Genomic DNA, 17,917 nt, shown 5'->3' on the forward strand with positions numbered 1-17,917 from the left:
GTGCTGTGTGCAAGTTATCTACAACCATTAGATTAGTCTTTGCAAACTTGAATAATACTCTTTCCATTGGTGCTTACGGTTTTATCAACAGGCTTGTAGTACATGTTATCACTACCTTCAAGCAGCTTTTCCACCATGTCTCTACACTTCATGTCACCAACCGCCACATAGCCAATGGTGTTATCCTGGGTTCAGGCCCGGATTTCTGAAAAGTTTACATTAGAGAAACTAGAAATACCATGATACAATATCAACGTTTCCACTTTTATTGTCAGGATACTTGCTTCATGTAAAATATTTCATACAATACAGTACAATGCATGTTCCACCTGCCGTCCTCCACGCGATTGGTTGGTTTTGTCATGAAGTTCTAAGGCTTGCCCACAGCATACAACAGCTGATTCCTCAGCCAGTGCAAGCTGCTCCGCCCCTCTTGCCATGAAACCAAAACCATGAAAACAAATTAAATTATAAACTACTAAAATCAGATTTTTTTTGTAATCTTTTTTTGTCCTTTCTGAATAAAACCCTCAACACCACAGCTGTGGGGGCTCCACATCCTCCCAGCATGCTTCACAGCAGCTCAGTTCAGTCCTTAGCTGAGGCCCTCACAGGGCCATCACACAAAACAGACAGACAGAAAGACAGGAGGACAGACGGACAGGGACTCTGTCAATGCTGGCAGTCACATAGCAGCTTTTAGTCTCATCCAAGCTTCAACAGGAAGAGGGGGACTGACTGGGGTAGGGAAATGGTGGAGGTGTAGAGAAGGGGGAGGGTGACGATAGAACAGATCAACATGTTTCCCCCGAATTCAGCAATCTTCTTTTGGTTTGTTTCATCACGTCTGATTACCGTCAACAGGTTGGAATCTCTTGCGGTCACAAGCTCCTGGCAACAAAGTCCTGGATAACAAACGAGTGGGGAAGGTAGTGACAGCATCCATTCTTCTCATCCTCCCGCTTTGTGTCTCACCCGTCAGTTTTGCCATAGAGCCGTGTTTCTAATACTGGGGGTTATGGTGCGTAATCATGAAGATGTGTAGATGGTTGTCGTTCTGCACTAACAGACTGCAGCGGGGAAAGTGCCCTTTGTGGGGTGACGGGGGCGGGATAGGGGGAGGGCTGTTGTCATGGACATCCCCACATCCCTCAGTACATTCTCCCAGGCGGGCGTGGTGAGGGTGAGGGGTGTGTATATGTATACGCGTGTGTGTGTGTGCTTGTATGTGATGGGGGTGTCTCAGTAGCGGTGGGTCTGGTGGGAGTACTGGGGCGGCTGCTGGGAGGTAGAGGAGTATCCCATGCTGCTTTGGGGCAGTGATGTGCTTGGTCCGGGGTTCTGGTAGGCAGCATGTGGATTGGAGCGCTGTAGCGAGGGCAGAAATAAAGAAGCTATTCAGTCAATCGTATTGCCTATCAACTAATAGCTGTTGTGCAAATGCTGAGCAGGCTGTTACAAGCCAGCAGTATGAGTCGTGCTTTTGGCATAGACAGAAAATCGAATAGTTGTCGTGTAAACTTAGTCCTGAACTGCTGAGCGGGCTGTTACAAGCCAGCAGTATGAGTCGTGCTTTTGGCATAGACAGAAAATCTAATAGTTGTCATGTAAACTTAGTCTTGAACTGTTGAGCAGGCTGTTACAAGCCAGCAGTATGAGTCGTGCTGTTGGCATAGACAGAAAATCGAATAGTTGTCGTGTAAACTTAGTCCTGAACTGCTGAGCAGGCTGTTACAAGCCAGCAGTATGAGTCGTGCTTTTGGCATAGACAGAAAATCTAATAGTTGTCGTGTAAACTTAGTCCTGAACTGCTGAGCAGGCTGTTACAAGCCAGCAGTATGAGTCGTGCTTTTGGCATAGACAGAAAATCTAATAGTTGTCGTGTAAACTTAGTCCTGAACTGTTGAGCGGGCTGTTACAAGCCAGCAGTATGAGTCGTGCTTTTGGCATAGGCAGAAAATCTAATAGTTGTCGTGTAAACTTAGTCCTGAACTGTTGAGCGGGCTGTTACAAGCCAGCAGTATGAGTCGTGCTTTTGGCATAGACAGAAAATCTAATAGTTGTCATGTAAACTTAGTCTTGAACTGTTGAGCGGGCTGTTACAAGCCAGCAGTATGAGTCGTGCTTTTGGCATAGACAGAAAATCTAATAGTTGTCGTGTAAACTTAGTCCTGAACTGTTGAGCGGGCTGTTACAAGCCAGCAGTATGAGTCGTGCTTTTGGCATAGACAGAAAATCTAATAGTTGTCATGTAAACTTAGTCTTGAACTGCTGAGCGGGCTGTTACAAGCCAGCAGTATGAATCGTGCTTTTGGCATAGACAGAAAATCTAATAGTTGTCGTGTAAACTTAGTCCTGAACTGTTGAGCGGGCTGTTACAAGCCAGCAGTATGAGTCGTGCTTTTGGCATAGACAGAAAATTTAATAGTTGTCGTGTAAACTTAGTCCTGAACTGTTGAGCGGGCTGTTACAAGCCAGCAGTATGAGTCGTGCTTTTGGCATAGACAGAAAATCTAATAGTTGTCGTGTAAACTTAGTCCTGAACTGTTGAGCGGGCTGTTACAAGCCAGCAGTATGAGTCGTGCTTTTGGCATAGACAGAAAATCTAATAGTTGTCATGTAAACTTAGTCTTGAACTGCTGAGCAGGCTGTTACAAGCCAGCAGTATGAGTCGTGCTTTTGGCATAGACAGAAAATCTAATAGTTGTCATGTAAACTTAGTCCTGAACTGCTGAGCGGGCTGTTACAAGTCAGCAGTATGAGTCGTGCTTTTGGCATAGACAGAAAATCTAATAGTTGTCATGTAAACTTAGTCTTGAACTGCTGAGCAGGCTGTTACAAGCCAGCAGTATGAGTCGTGCTTTTGGTATAGACAGAAAATCTAATAGTTGTCATGTAAACTTAGTCCTGAACTGCTGAGCGGGCTGTTACAAGCCAGCAGTATGAGTCGTGCTTTTGGCATAGACAGAAAATCTAATAGTTGTCATGTAAACTTAGTCTTGAACTGCCGAGCAGGCTGTTACAAGCCAGCAGTATGAGTCATGCTTTTGGCATAGACAGAAAATCTAATAGTTGTCATGTAAACTTAGTCCTGAACTGCTGAGCAGGCTGTTACAAGCCAGCAGTATGAGTCGTGCTTTTGGCATAGACAGAAAATCTAATAGTTGTCATGTAAACTTAGTCCTGAACTGCTGAGCGGGCTGTTACAAGCCAGCAGTATGAGTCGTGCTTTTGGCATAGACAGAAAATCTAATAGTTGTCGTGTAAACTTAGTCCTGAACTGTTGAGCGGGCTGTTACAAGCCAGCAGTATGAGTCGTGCTTTTGGCATAGACAGAAAATCTAATAGTTGTCATGTAAACTTAGTCCTGAACTGCTGAGCAGGCTGTTACAAGCCAGCAGTATGAGTCGTGCTGTTGGCATAGACAGAAAATCTAATAGTTGTCATGTAAACTTAGTCCTGAACTGTTGAGCAGGCTGTTACAAGCCAGCAGTATGAGTCGTGCTTTTGGCATAGACAGAAAATCTAATAGTTGTCATGTAAACTTAGTCCTGAACTGTTGAGCGGGCTGTTACAAGCCAGCAGTATGAGTCGTGCTTTTGGCATAGACAGAAAATCTAATAGTTGTCATGTAAACTTAGTCTTGAACTGCTGAGCAGGCTGTTACAAGCCAGCAGTATGAGTCGTGCTTTTGGCATAGACAGAAAATCTAATAGTTGTCATGTAAACTTAGTCTTGAACTGCTGAGCAGGCTGTTACAAGCCAGCAGTATGAGTCGTGCTTTTGGCATAGACAGAAAATCTAATAGTTGTCATGTAAACTTAGTCCTGAACTGCTGAGCAGGCTGTTACAAGCCAGCAGTATGAGTCGTGCTTTTGGCATAGACAGAAAATCTAATAGTTGTCATGTAAACTTAGTCTTGAACTGCTGAGCAGGCTGTTACAAGCCAGCAGTATGAGTCGTGCTTTTGGCATAGACAGATAATCTAATAGTTGTCATGTAAACTTAGTCCTGAACTGTTGAGCAGGCTGTTACAAGCCAGCAGTATGAGTCGTGCTTTTGGCATAGACAGAAAATCTAATAGTTGTCATGTAAACTTAGTCTTGAACTGCTGAGCAGGCTGTTACAAGCCAGCAGTATGAGTCGTGCTTTTGGCATAGACAGAAAATCTAATAGTTGTCATGTAAACTTAGTCCTGAACTGCTGAGCAGGCTGTTACAAGCCAGCAGTATGAGTCGTGCTTTTGGCATAGACAGAAAATCTAATAGTTGTCATGTAAACTTAGTCCTGAACTGTTGAGCAGGCTGTTACAAGCCAGCAGTATGAGTCGTGCTTTTGGCATAGACAGAAAATCTAATAGTTGTCGTGTAAACTTAGTCCTGAACTGTTGAGCAGGCTGTTACAAGCCAGCAGTATGAGTCGTGCTTTTGGCATAGACAGAAAATCTAATAGTTGTCATGTAAACTTAGTCCTGAACTGTTGAGCAGGCTGTTACAAGCCAGCAGTATGAGTCGTGCTTTTGGCATAGACAGAAAATCTAATAGTTGTCATGTAAACTTAGTCTTGAACTGCTGAGCGGGCTGTTACAAGCCAGCAGTATGAGTCGTGCTTTTGGCATAGACAGAAAATCTAATAGTTGTCATGTAAACTTAGTCCTGAACTGCTGAGCAGGCTGTTACAAGCCAGCAGTATGAGTCGTGCTTTTGGCATAGACAGAAAATCTAATAGTTGTCATGTAAACTTAGTCTTGAACTGCTGAGCGGGCTGTTACAAGCCAGCAGTATGAGTCGTGCTTTTGGCATAGACAGAAAATCTAATAGTTGTCATGTAAACTTAGTCCTGAACTGCTGAGCAGGCTGTTACAAGCCAGCAGTGTCTGTGGCAATAGCAGTATTACGTCGTCCTGGTAGAAATCATTAGCCGTCATGCAAACCTAGTTCCACTTGTGTCTGTGTTGGTCCCTCTGTTCTGGCTACTACTACAGTTGCTAGCTATCATTACTACGGTTGTCACTGTACATTACTATTACTACTTATGCTTTTACTTTTATTACAGTGCTTAATGGTATCATTGTTATTACTGCCACTACTCGCTCTCTCTTTCTCAACACAACTGCTCATGGCAGATGACACCCACGAGCCTGGTCTGCTCAAGGTTTCTTCCCCTTTAAAGGGGTCTTTCCTTAAACCTAACCCTAAAATAAAAGCCTTGTCTTCTACCTGCTCTACCTGTTAAGCAGCTTGAGATAACTCTTGTTATGATTTGGCGCTATAGAAATTGATTGATTGACATTATCCATGGATAGAGAGAGACAGACAGAAAGAGACCTACAGTACCTGGTAGTCTGAGGTCATGATGAGGCCACCTGAGGTAGTGGTGGGCGGGACAACTCGCACTTTCTTCAGAGGCGGGCCCTGGGCGTGGCTGTTGTCAGGGTTGCCGGTATGCCCCGCCCCATTGGTGTGGTTGTTCCCCTGTTGCTGCTGCTGGTTTTTCTGTGAGCGGAGAAACCACACCGGAGAAAGCCTTCATCAACCATACACCACTGTGGGCAGAAATGACACTAGGATGTTCTGTAATAACTAAATCTATCAGATCTATTCCTATATCCAAATATGTCTACATTTATATTAAAGGTATACTATGCAACTATTTAATTAAAAAACTTTTTTTTATCCTTATGGAAAGATTTCCCCTCAGAAACATCAATTATCTAAATACTGTTTGTGTTTGCGGTCAGACACTGCCCCCTGCCTGATTTTGGTGCCCAGCCAATAGCATAGCTAAGATGTACTGAGAGGGATCCCTCAGCACAGCGGAGTCAGAGCGGCCTAAAACCAGCAAATAGAGCTCCTTCTCAGATCAGTTTTTGGGCTGTTTGGAGCTCATACCAAGATGGTTTGGAGGTGTGTGTGTTTATTTGTGTTTTTATAACATAACCACTGTGAAACTATCAGAAAAAAGTTTAATCCCTGCGTTTGAATGGTTTAGCGGAGCTCTCTTTCTCCACATTAACACAGCCTCGCTCGACCACATAAACACAGAACACAGCAAAACAATGTCCCATCTTGAAAATACACACAGGGCGCAGCGTCTCTCAACATAAACACACTGCCACACTATTATATGGGCCAGAAGTGATTGTTTTGAGGGGAAACTTTTGTATAATTATATAATGGGTTCTTTTATGAAATAGTTGCATAGTATACTTTAAATAAGCATGCCAGTATGAGAAGAGAAGGTAGAAAGTATGAGGTACACACATTTCTTACTTTGTCGGCCTTGTCCTCTGGCTCCTCTTCCGTCAGAAACTCCCTCTTGGGGTAGGGAATCTGGCAGCCTGCAAACACACTGGGGAAGAGAAAAAGGCGTGTCCACTTCAAACATTTATTCCCATGACTCGTAGCGAATTACTTCGCTAAGGGACCGGACTAACATGCTAGGCCTCCCTGGGTCATGTGACCCAAGTTAAGGAGCAGCACAACATGGCTGGGCTGGACAGAGTTGTATTATGCCCAGTGCAGACTACACGAGAATACAGACTACACGAGAATACAGACTAGACGAGAAGAGAATACAGACTAGACGAGAAGAGAATACAGACTAGACAAGAATACCCCTCGGCGACAGTTTTTGGAGCTCGCTGACAAGTCATGTGTAAACCAGGTGCTCTTTTTGAAGAATGTCCTGCCTTTGTTTAAATGATCAACAACATCAACATGTGCTTTAGCCATGTGCTATCGTTTTGTTGTTGTTATGTCTCGTTTGTGCTCCATAGCATGTGATCATGCTCCTGAGTCACATAAATAAATCAAATGAAACCCAAAATAATATTTGAGATAGCAGAAAACGTAATAACTCTGACTTACTAAATCTGACTTTGAACCAAATCTGTAGAATGGCCCATGTTGTGCGAGTGTGTGTTTAGAACGAATAAAGCCAGTGTGAGACTGCGTTTGTGGACTCGTCAGAGATTCTCCTGGTGAAATATCTTCCAATGTGTGATCCCCTGTCGCAGCTCAGTCATATAGTGTGAAAACCACAACGAGACAAAGACTCCTGATTACAAGGCAGTGTAGCGTTGTGTAGTGTGAAAAGAACAGCGACTGATGAGTGACAAGCGTCGGGTAGTGTATCCATTGCACAGATCGATCGGCACGCAATCTGTATCAGCCGATTTTGACCTCAAATATGCGATCGGCTGATTGCCGATATTTCTTTATATATATATATATATATATATATATATATATATATATTTTTTATAAAAAAAAGCCCTATCACTAATCAGGCTTTCCAACGATATAAAATACAATACCAATTGGTATTATTAAAGGGGAGAAATAATCGACCGAAATAACGTTTCCAAACTTTTTTTGAGGAGTTTATATATCGGTGATCGTGATCGGTAATCTGTGATCGGTCGGGCAGATATTTCCCATAGGCAATCGGTGATCAGTGGCAAAAAACGTGATGGGTGCACCCCTAGTATCCATGCCATTAGTGTGTGTGTCTGTGTGTGTTGTGACTCACTCAGAGGTGGGCAGGGGCTCCTCCAGAAAGTAAGGGTCCTGCATCGCCTGCTCAGATGTGATTCTACGGATTGGGTCCATGGTCAGCAGCTTCTGAAGCTTTAACAAAGTTCAGACAGTGTTACCCTCCAGCAAGGAAAAGGACTAGGAAGATAAAACTATATCATCAATTAAATGGGAGGCTATGACATGCAAAAACATGCCTAATGCTACAGCTAGACTACTAGTTGTTTAGACTATTATAATGTAAGCGATGCCGATTTCATGACATTGCTTTATTAAAGAGGACACTTACCAAGTGGAATGCTTTGCTGTCTGGTTTGACTTTGTGTTTTTCCATATACTTTATAAGGCTGCAGTTTGTGTATCTGTGTTAGAGGGGAGGAGCAGATCATGCTAATATCATGCTTTCTGCGATTGTGCTGCAATACATAGTAAAAACAAAACAAAAAAACAATACAGCTTATACATTATAATCAATCAATCAATCATCATATGCTAATAGGGACAGATTTGTAAGAGTTCCAAAAAGCAAAGCTATTTTGTGTTACAGTGGAAACAAGACTCGTCACTTGGCTTCATTTCAGATGTTTTAGAAAATGGGGACAGTGTCTCTGAAGACTCACGTGTTCCTTCTGAAGTCTTTCATCAGAGTCGAGTGTTCTGGCATCTTCTTGATGTCTTCCCAATCTTTATCTGTCAAATTGAGGGAAAGACACTTTGTCACATCCCTCTCTCACTTCACAAATAGATTATTTGGTTTTTAGGGATTTCAATCTTTTACAATAAATGCTCATCGCTTCCCCACGACATTCCCTCCTCAAAATCTAAAAGTAACCCATCATGCAGACTCTTAAATTACAGAACTGGAGTGGAAGGAATGGTAAAGAAATAGATCAAAAGCAGCTCAAAGGAAATGCAAAGTACATCACCAAACGTAGCCTTGCAAATAAAAGTTATCCATAGTATCTTTGGATTGGTGTTCAAAGCCCATAGACCACATTACAGCTGGAAAGACCAAGGAAATGATCTGCTCTTGGAAGAGATGGAAAGTACTTGTCCCTCCAGTGCATTTCTTCCATTGAAAACAGCAACACCGCAGCAGAAAGACTTTGGCAAAACAGTAACTGAACAGCACTAACCTACTGTACATTACGACTATTTGGAAAAACAGAAGCAATATTTCCCCTTTGGAGCCTGTTCAAGCATGTCAACCCAAATAAATCAAAACACATTCAAGTGTTTCAAATATTTAAAACTTCTACTTTCAAAAACAAAAAAGAACTCATTGGTATATTTTTTGTTTGGCAGCAGTGGGGTCCTCACCAGCAGGGAAGCCCATGACGTTGAAGATGCGGTCCAGTTGGTCATGGTGGTATGGGTTACTGGTCTTGATGTCTTCCTGGCGACAGTGGAATATGGGCTCCGACGTCAACAGCTCCGCAAAGATGCAGCCAATCGCCCAGATGTCTGAGAGAAGGGCGGAGAGCATGCCAGCGCTGTCAGTCGAGCCAATGCAAGTGGACACACACATTCACATATGGGATAGCTGCGTACACACCAGAGATGGGGACTTGGACTTGAGACTTGGACTTGAATCGCACTTAAGTCACACACAAAGTGACTTGAGACTTGACTTGAGACTTGTCCTCAAAGACTTGAGACTCGACTTGGACTTGAGATTTGGGACTTATGAACAATCTTTATTTTTGTGTGTATTAATATTAAGGAAAGGTCTACTAATAATAATGTCATCTACTCAATGCTGATATTGTATGCTAATAGATAAAGAGTGAGGATAATAGTACATGCTTTGAATCCCTTAGTTTTAGCTATGCCGTGTTCTAAGCAGACCGGATGGCATCCAGCAGATGATAGAACGCTCATCCATAAGAGACTTGAGACATGACTTGGACCATAGCTCAAAGACTTGAGACTTGACTTGGACCATAGCTCAAAGACTTGAGACTTGACTTGGACCATAGCTCAAAGACTTGAGACTTGAGTTGGACCATAGCTCAAAGACTTGAGACTTGACTTGGACCATAGCTCAAAGACTTGAGACTTGACTTGGACCATAGCTCAAAGACTTGAGACTTGACTTGGACCATAGCTCAAAGACTTGAGACTTGACTTGGACCATAGCTCAAAGACTTGAGACTTGACTTGGACCATAGCTCAAAGACTTGAGACTTGACTTGGACTTGTAAAAAATGACTTGTGAGCATCTCTGGTACACACACGCGGATGCACAGATCTCACCGATGGCTTTGGTGTAGTGCCGGGCCCCTAGCAGCAGTTCCGGTGCTCTGTACCAGAAGGTGACCACCACAGGGTCCAGATCGGCTAAAGGCTTCAGCGGTGAATTGAAGAGACGGGCAAACCCCATGTCCGCTGTGGAACAGACGAGACAGTGGGTGAAATTTGCACAACCGTAGACAATAACTGACCATTTAAATAAGAGGTCATCTCATACATACCAATCTTTACTCGACCTCTCTCTGGCCCTTCCCCCATCACTAAAATGTTAGCTGGTTTCTGAACGAGAAAGAACAGACACACACACTTAATCACAAACATGCTTCAGCAATCGTAATATTCTAAATACTGACTGCACATTAACTGATGAATTTAGATTAGTTTGAGTGATCAGGGGTGTCAAACATATGGCCCAGGGGCCAAAACCGGCCCACCAAAGGGTCCACAGGGCACACAGGATGACTTTGCAAAGTGTAAAAGTTGCACTCAGAAGTCCATCAATCCAATGTGATGCACTTGTGAAGGCTAAGAGTTACCAGGTTTCAGGAGCAAGTTAAATATTAAGTAGCCTATTCATGTTTTCTGTATTAATCACAAATGGTCAACTATTTTAATTACCCTTGACTATCACTATAGACCTTATTCGATTGAACTCACACGTACGGGCACGCCCACCGCCGCCATGTTGTTGACATAGCGCTACAGCGCTCAAGTGACAGCCTATGTAAGAGCAGCGTTTATAGAAAGCTAGCCGCCATTAGCATTACCTGTGTCGTTCCTGTTATGTTCGGATGCTGACCTGCGTTATACATGGCTGTAGTAATGATAGCAAATGTCCCCGTGGTTTGTTTCCATCTCTACCGTCCAGACGTGAAGGGAGCGAGATTGAGGATACGTCAGCACAGGAGATGTGTGGATTTAGGAGAGACAGGTGAAACTTTCTGACAGCTCCTCACAGCAAAGTCTGTTCACCTCGTTTTTTCTTTTGTTTATTATTACAGGCATTAACGGCAGCATACAAACAACAACTCTGGGTTTTTTATTGCTGTAATCACCATCGCTATTTTGTAATGGAACAGAAACGACAATAAGGCTGTTACTAGTCGTCAGCTGCAGCAGCGCTGTGCGTGCAGGACGGTATGTCAACAATATGGTGCCGTCCAGGGTTAGCGAATAAGGTCTATAGAGAATTGCACTGGTGCCGTCAATTGTCATGCACAGTTACAGAGAGTAGATTTTATCATTTGTTTGATGGTAGCTAAGTTAACCCTACACTAAAAGAAGTTGGAAAAAGGTTTTGTCATTTATAGGTTATTATTAATTTTCTTTATCTGGCCCACTTATGACTAAATTGAGTCACATGTGGCTGTGAACTAAAATGAGTTTGGATGTTGAACTATAGCAATGTATGAGAATGAGTTAGGTTAATCAAAACTCTATGCTGCTGCCCTCTATTGGACAAAATATGCCCACTGTATCCCACAGGAGGAGACGTCTTCCATTTCCGTGAGTTCAGTCACTGGATGTAAATGGCAGACTGTTTAGTTTCTGAGTTTATAATTTAAAATTCTGTGAATAGGTGAGACTACTATTGGAACGTATTTTTAAATTCATGTTGGAAAACCAATCACAGTACTTAAGGACTGTAATGTTTTCTTCACATCTAAATAATAATTCATCTGATTAATGGGAAGTTTCCTAGCAATAGCCATTCACCAAGGCAACTAGAATGCAGAATTAGGGTAAAAAAAGAGTTAACTGTAACAAATCAAGAGATGCGGTATAGTAATCTCTCGCAATTTTCACACATTAACCATCTTTCATGTATACAAAAAAAGTACATCATATGAAAACAGGTAGTTATGAGCCAAGGTTAAACACATAGGGACTGAAAGTGCCTCATCTGCCTTTGGCCCACTCTCAGTCCAAACACCTCTCTATAGACCCTTTTCACGGGGGCCATTTTGTGTAGAAAAGTCAGAATAAACACAGGTGCAAGCAAAACACTAATGAGGGTTTCCAAATTCCAATCATGGAAGTTTGAAACCCTCATTAGTGTTTTGCTTTCACCTGTGTTTACCCTGCCTTTTCGACACAAAATGGCCCTCGTGAGAAGGGCCTATTCCACTGTTGTCTTGTGTCTTCTTTATAACATTCCTACCCAAATGTTTTCTCCATCCCCTCCTCTCCTCCCTGCCCTCCCTCCCCAATCCTCTTACAAGGTCTCTGTGTAGGACCCAGTTGGCATGGAGGTAATGGATGCCATCCAGGATCTGGTAGAGCAGAGACTTGACCATTCCTCTGGGCAGCTGAAGAGGCTTCTTGTTGGCCTTGGATGCTCTATGGAACTTAATAATGTGCTGATGAAAGTAATACACAATAAAATAACCAAAAACAAAACAATAGCCGTTAGTGTGTGCATGGGTTGTCTAATGTGCACCATTTTTGCATTTGGGTGGGCAGAAATGTGAATTTACGCTTGAGGCGAAATGAGCAACACTGATGTTTGTGGAGAGTGTTTCCACTTGTGTGAGAGGAGAATGTGAGTGTTGCAGCTCTGTGGCAGAAAATGACAATTTAACTCCATTCCGACATCCTGCCAGTTGTAACTGCCATCATTAGTGCAGCAGAGGGTTGACTACTAAATGTTTTGCACATTTGTGTGTCTGTTAGCATGTTAGCATAAGCACCATTTTGTGTCTCGCTTCTTGCTGGTGGTGAATGTGAGTGGATGCTAGAGGCAGGATGAGTAATGCTGACATTTGTCTGTTTTTATCCCCGATCTCAAAAAAGAAAGAATTAGGGTGGGGTGGGGGGAATAAATAAAAATGAAATGGACAAATATGTGCAAAACAAAAGGAGCAGAAAGTACAAAAATATGTGACCTACTTGAACAAAGTGTGCTGTTGCCTGTGGTACTATTGTACACAAATTATGTGTGTGAATGTAAATGGCTAGATAATATATCTATACTGTGTGTGTGTGTGTGTGTGTGTGTGTGTGTGTGTGTGTGTGTGTGTGTGTGTGTGTGTGTGTGTGTGTGTGTGTGTGTGTGTGTGTGTGTGTTTTACCCAGAGGTCATGCTCGGCGTAGTCAAACAGCAGCCATACTTTACGGTCTGCGTGTGACAGGAACACCTTCTGCAGTGAGATGACATTGGGGTGCTTCAGCTCCCGCAGCAGCTGCAAACACAAACACATTCAGAGGACTGCCACAGACTGGCCACAGACTCTTATAGAGGAAATCATGCATGACATATGGCCTTATCTATACATTTTAATGCACTGAGAGAGAAGTGAACAAACTGGAATGCTATTAATATTACATAAAAAAAATATATGTATATTTTCATGTGGTATTTCAGCCGTTTTCTTTTTTCTTCTTCTTCCAAAACAGTCTTACTGCAATCTCTCTGCAGGCTGACATGGAGATACCAGTGCCTTCAATCTGCTTGAGGGCGTAGTCCTTATCGTCCTTCCTACAACACATAGAGAGAGGCAGAGCAAGCATCAATGCCAGACCAGACTGCGGGTCCCCCGAGAGCAGTCTGCCCAGAAACATAAAGACACATAAAAACACTGGGCAGCTCGGGGCAGCTGGCACAGGGACTCTGAGAAGAGGCCGAGTTGCTTTACCCCCAGATTTGTGCAATCAAGCTCACCTCCCAGGCTCAAAACAATAGAGGGGAGAGGAAACAGACCCTGTCTGGCAGCTGGCGAGGGACAAACAGAGCACTGGGACTGGCCCGCACTTGAATGAATCGGTTACTAGCCCTCCCTCCCCCTGGCCTAAATCATCTCATAAACCCATGCTTTGTGCCTCCTCAGGCCGGGTCCAACTGCTGCAGCACAAATGAGCTCACAGGGTCTCATAAACAGCTGTCTCCTAAAGTGAATACAAACATATTTAAACACTTTAGGGCTCTTTAGTGTGGTTCCGGCTGCCAGTATGCCCGGGCCATGCTAATGGGCCTGGCCTCGGTATGGGCATGGTACCTCGGGCTGCCTGCAGCTCCCTCCTGCTCGGGTCCAGACAGACTCAATTAAGACTGGTGCAGCCTGCGATCGCATCAGAGCCCGTAGGGGAAAATGGCAAATAAATGAAGCGTTTTTGTGTGTAGGTGGGCTATGGTTAAAGAATCAAAATGTGAGGCATGATCTGTTAGTGTGTGTGCATGTGAGAGTTCATCTTTGTCCAATTATAAAAGCTTTACCGCCTTAACTATAGGCTACTAAACATTTAGTGACATGCAAGTAACATAATTTTAAGCTCCATTACAAAGAACATAATCTGGCTGTGTGTTGTTCACAATACTGGAACATATTGATAGTACAATCCGCATTCATGTGCCATGCTCCTCTACAATTGTACAAATTGCCCATCTATGAACATCTCAAAACCTGAGACTTCAGAGTGAAGGCACAATTCAGACAAGTTGATTTAGATGTATTTGCTTTGGCTATGCTGAAAGCACACTGAGATGCCCAACATCAACAAGTGCTACTAAATGCACTTGCACCTCAGTCATCATAACAGTTACTATGGCCTGTCATTGCCTTGCAAAATACAATAACACTGCTGAGCGTCAAGATGGCACACACAAAATCCCAGCTATTTCAGCCTAAGCAAGCATCCCATCTACAAGAAGGCTAATGAGAAACTAAGCCCATATGACGATGGTAACCTAAGCTGCTGGATTTACTGAGACTATTGCACGGTGGTGAGGCAGGGGGGTTAACACACAAGACTAGGCCACATCATGCCAGTGTTTTTTTACACGACAGAAAGCTGCATCAGTGCCCTTCCAGTCCTGTATGACATGAAACCCCAGCTGACTGTCGTTCACATTGTTCTTTTTCATTCTTTTTTAAATTGCCTGCATAATCGTCTATCATGCCGATCGAATCCAGCTTTGAAAATAATAAACGAGAGAAATGCAATTACAATGTATTGGGTGGCTGACGGAGGGCTTACTGGCTAGCGCTACTTGGAGGCCTTGCTGCTGGTCATCAACTCACCCATCTTTTCTCTTCGCTTTATATACATGGCCGTACGTGCCTCTTCCCACTTTGCATCCTTCGTATTCAAACAGGTCCTCGACACGTTCCCTTTCGCCGGTCAGCTTCACTTTGAAGTCATAGTCCATTTTCACTATTGTTTTGGTCAATTATCCGCTCCTTCCTTTTAAAGCGCCGCTTGGGAGGCAACAACTAGGCTACTTCAACGAGCTCGTTTAGTAATTCGGCTAGTTGCCTTCCCGAGCGAAGCAGCCCTGTCTCCTAGCCCAGCGTCCGCATCTAGATGTCGGGTTAAATTGAGTGTAACGGAGAGGATGCACGGTTCTCGAATAGCCAGGTGTAACCGAGCAGGAAAAGATTCCTTTCTCTTGTTACTGCGTTTCTCAGCCGGTATCTCTCCAAAGACGCACTCGGTAACGACGGCGTATTCGCGCACGGCACTGTCGCAAAAATGTCGTGAAGCTAGACCTGCAGTAGAGAAAGGACTGAAGAAACCAACATATCTCGAAGAAACGGTAACACCACGTGGAAATAATACACTTGTAAAAATACAAGAGCAGTCAAACGACGTTAAGTTTATTACAGCGTAGGAATTGTATTATGGACAAATGTATTCTAGTTCTTTTATATAGGTCTACTGATGCAGTGCAGTGCAGTGGATAAGTTACCATGTATTTGTATTATTATCCCCATGGCATTGGGAAATGTATCCTAACATTTGATCCATCTAGGAACCTTCAGAACTTGGGGCAGTGGGTGGGCCCAGTTCTTTTGCCAGCATGGTCAATGCCAGTGGAGTATTAACCCTAACATCTTTAGTGTTGAGACACGCAGTGGAAACCCACACGAACGCAGAACATGCAAACTTTCAAACCCAGGCCACAGTGCTGACCATTGAGCCACTGTGCCGTCCTGAATGATTGACCTCCAAGAGACTGTCTGGAGCTGAAGCAGCATTCATTCTTTTTTCCAATATTTTATTTTCATTTTTTTTTTTACAATATACAAACATGATAGACAAACAGGCTCAGACACAGGAAAAGAAGAGAAAAGAAAAAAAATACATAGGCTATATTCGACATTCAATATTATAACGTGATGCTACTAGCCACATATTGGTGTTTATGTAGGCCTACTTGTAAGAGATTTTATGCATGGGGTCCCACGCAAGGGGTCCATGAGAAACCATCCAGGAGAGTCACCTGTCAACTCATCGAGGTAGGCTAGAAACGGATCCCAGACAGCCAAAAACTTCTTGAGTGAGTTGGTCCTCAGCAGGAACCTAAGTCTCTCCATCTGTATAACAGAAGTCATGTCCGTCAACCACAATTGAAAAGAATGTGAAGAGGGGGACTTCCATTCCTTCAGAATGCATTTTTTGGCAACAGTTGTCCCCTGTGTTATAGGCTGTTGCACAGCTGTAGGGAAGTTCAGAGAGGACTCCGAGCAGCCGAAGATGGCGAGTTCTGCCTCCGGCTGGAGGGTTATTTTCTAGGACAGGGCTATTCAACTAAATTGTTCAGGGGGCCACATTGTCAGAAACCTAAGGGGACCGTTCCCCGAGCCATTATATGTACACTTGATACAACGCACCACCATACTTTCGCAGCCACGCTGGAACTATTATTAAGTAGGGGGTGCTGTAAGGAATGGAATCTCGACCCTGCATTTGCGGGCAGCGTCAAAGAAAATTTTATCCATATTTAGAAGCCTTTAGTCGTTTTACACTACAACAGACAGCAACACAGGCATAAACACTGAACTTATTATTATTATTATGGAAAACCAGATTATGATGAAAATCAAACACCTTTGAAGAGAGAGCGTATGAAATAAGATTAGAACTGGGAAGCACAAACTGTTTTTTAATGCATTTTGTTGGTGGTATAAACACAAGACAGCCAAATCCAACAATTTCGAAAATCCCATCTCTTGCCGCACCCTCCGCACCTACCTTCCCGCTCCCTTGCATTTTCTAAACTTTCATTTCACTACATTGCAAAAGTAGCTTAATTTTCATTTAAAAGTGCTTAATTTCTGTGCAACAAAAGCTGTGAAAAAGCCCCAAAAGTAAACACATTTGAAACAAATCTAAGTATTCTACAACACGTCAGCTATTTGAAATATAATTTGGTCAATTCTGTCATCCCTTAGCTACACTATAGCATTGTAAACATTTATAGTGCATCAGGAAAGGAAAACAACTGTACATTCTTTCTTGTTTAGAACCTAGCACAGTATAAAATACTGAGTATCTCATGAAAAACTATTAATATTGCATCTTTTGTGTTTAGCTACGTCTCACAGCATTGCTCGGCGCAGACGAATGACGTGCAATGCACAGGCCTTCTTGAGGCATCCTCTCTGCCTCTGGATGCCTTTGCCCCGGGAGGGCCTGGTGAGACGAAGGAGGTGAGCAGCTGGGAGACAACCCATAGCGCCTTAGAGCCTCCATGCACCGAAGGGTCTCGCAATGCTGCGGTGTAGCACTAGCTCTATTGCAGCGGATTGGGCATGATCGGCCCTTCCGCGGGCAACCTTGCACAGGGCCGCTGGAAGTCATTTTAAGCAGGGGGTGCTGGGAGGAAGGGACTCTCGGTGGGGCCCGCCAGGGCCCCGCCGAAAAAAATTTGGGCGTTTTTTTTTTACATTTTTTTGCCATATTTAGAGGAATATCTCATTTTAAATCAACATTAGGATACTGTTGTGATGTAATTATTCAGTATTTTCTCCTTTTCTCACTCATTCAGAGCAAAGAGGGAGATATATAGCATGATGATAATGCTCTATATCTCCCTATTTGCTCTGAATACACCAGTTAACATGACACAGACTTAACATGATAGAAATATTATCAGCAAACTTAATGACTAGACTACGGTAATTATTCTGATCTGAATGGCATATATCAAGAAACATTGACTCCTCTCTTTGCTGTATAGTGGGAGGTGCATTTTTGAGTAGGCTATTAAAATAGCATGTCAAGTTCACATTTCTTTATTGCCAGATTAAACAATTCGTATTGGTTGTTGGTTGGTTCAACACAACATGTGCGTGCATGCGCGCTTCTTCTTCTTCTCTAGCCTACAAGCATGTAACTTCCTTGAT

General features: G+C 43.2%; 1 protein-coding gene across 1 annotated transcript; it reads right to left on the reverse strand.

The window, feature by feature from the left end:
• Positions 1-276: 276 nt before the first annotated feature.
• Positions 277-15,217, reverse strand: cdk8 (cyclin dependent kinase 8). The gene is made up of 13 exons (XM_083632074.1): positions 14,810-15,217; positions 13,194-13,269; positions 12,863-12,973; positions 12,011-12,151; positions 10,013-10,070; positions 9,795-9,926; positions 8,859-9,002; positions 8,159-8,228; positions 7,828-7,900; positions 7,534-7,631; positions 6,264-6,351; positions 5,337-5,495; positions 277-1,368 (listed from the first exon to the last, which is right to left on the reverse strand). Exons 1-13 carry the CDS (start codon positions 14,935-14,937, stop codon positions 1,243-1,245), a joined length of 1,404 nt encoding a protein of 467 aa, XP_083488200.1. The 5' UTR covers positions 14,938-15,217; the 3' UTR covers positions 277-1,242.
• Positions 15,218-17,917: the final 2,700 nt, after the last annotated feature.

Source organism: Poromitra crassiceps (assembly GCF_964638095.1).
Source record: "Poromitra crassiceps genome assembly, chromosome: 2".
Taxonomy (NCBI): Eukaryota; Metazoa; Chordata; class Actinopteri; order Beryciformes; family Melamphaidae; genus Poromitra; species Poromitra crassiceps.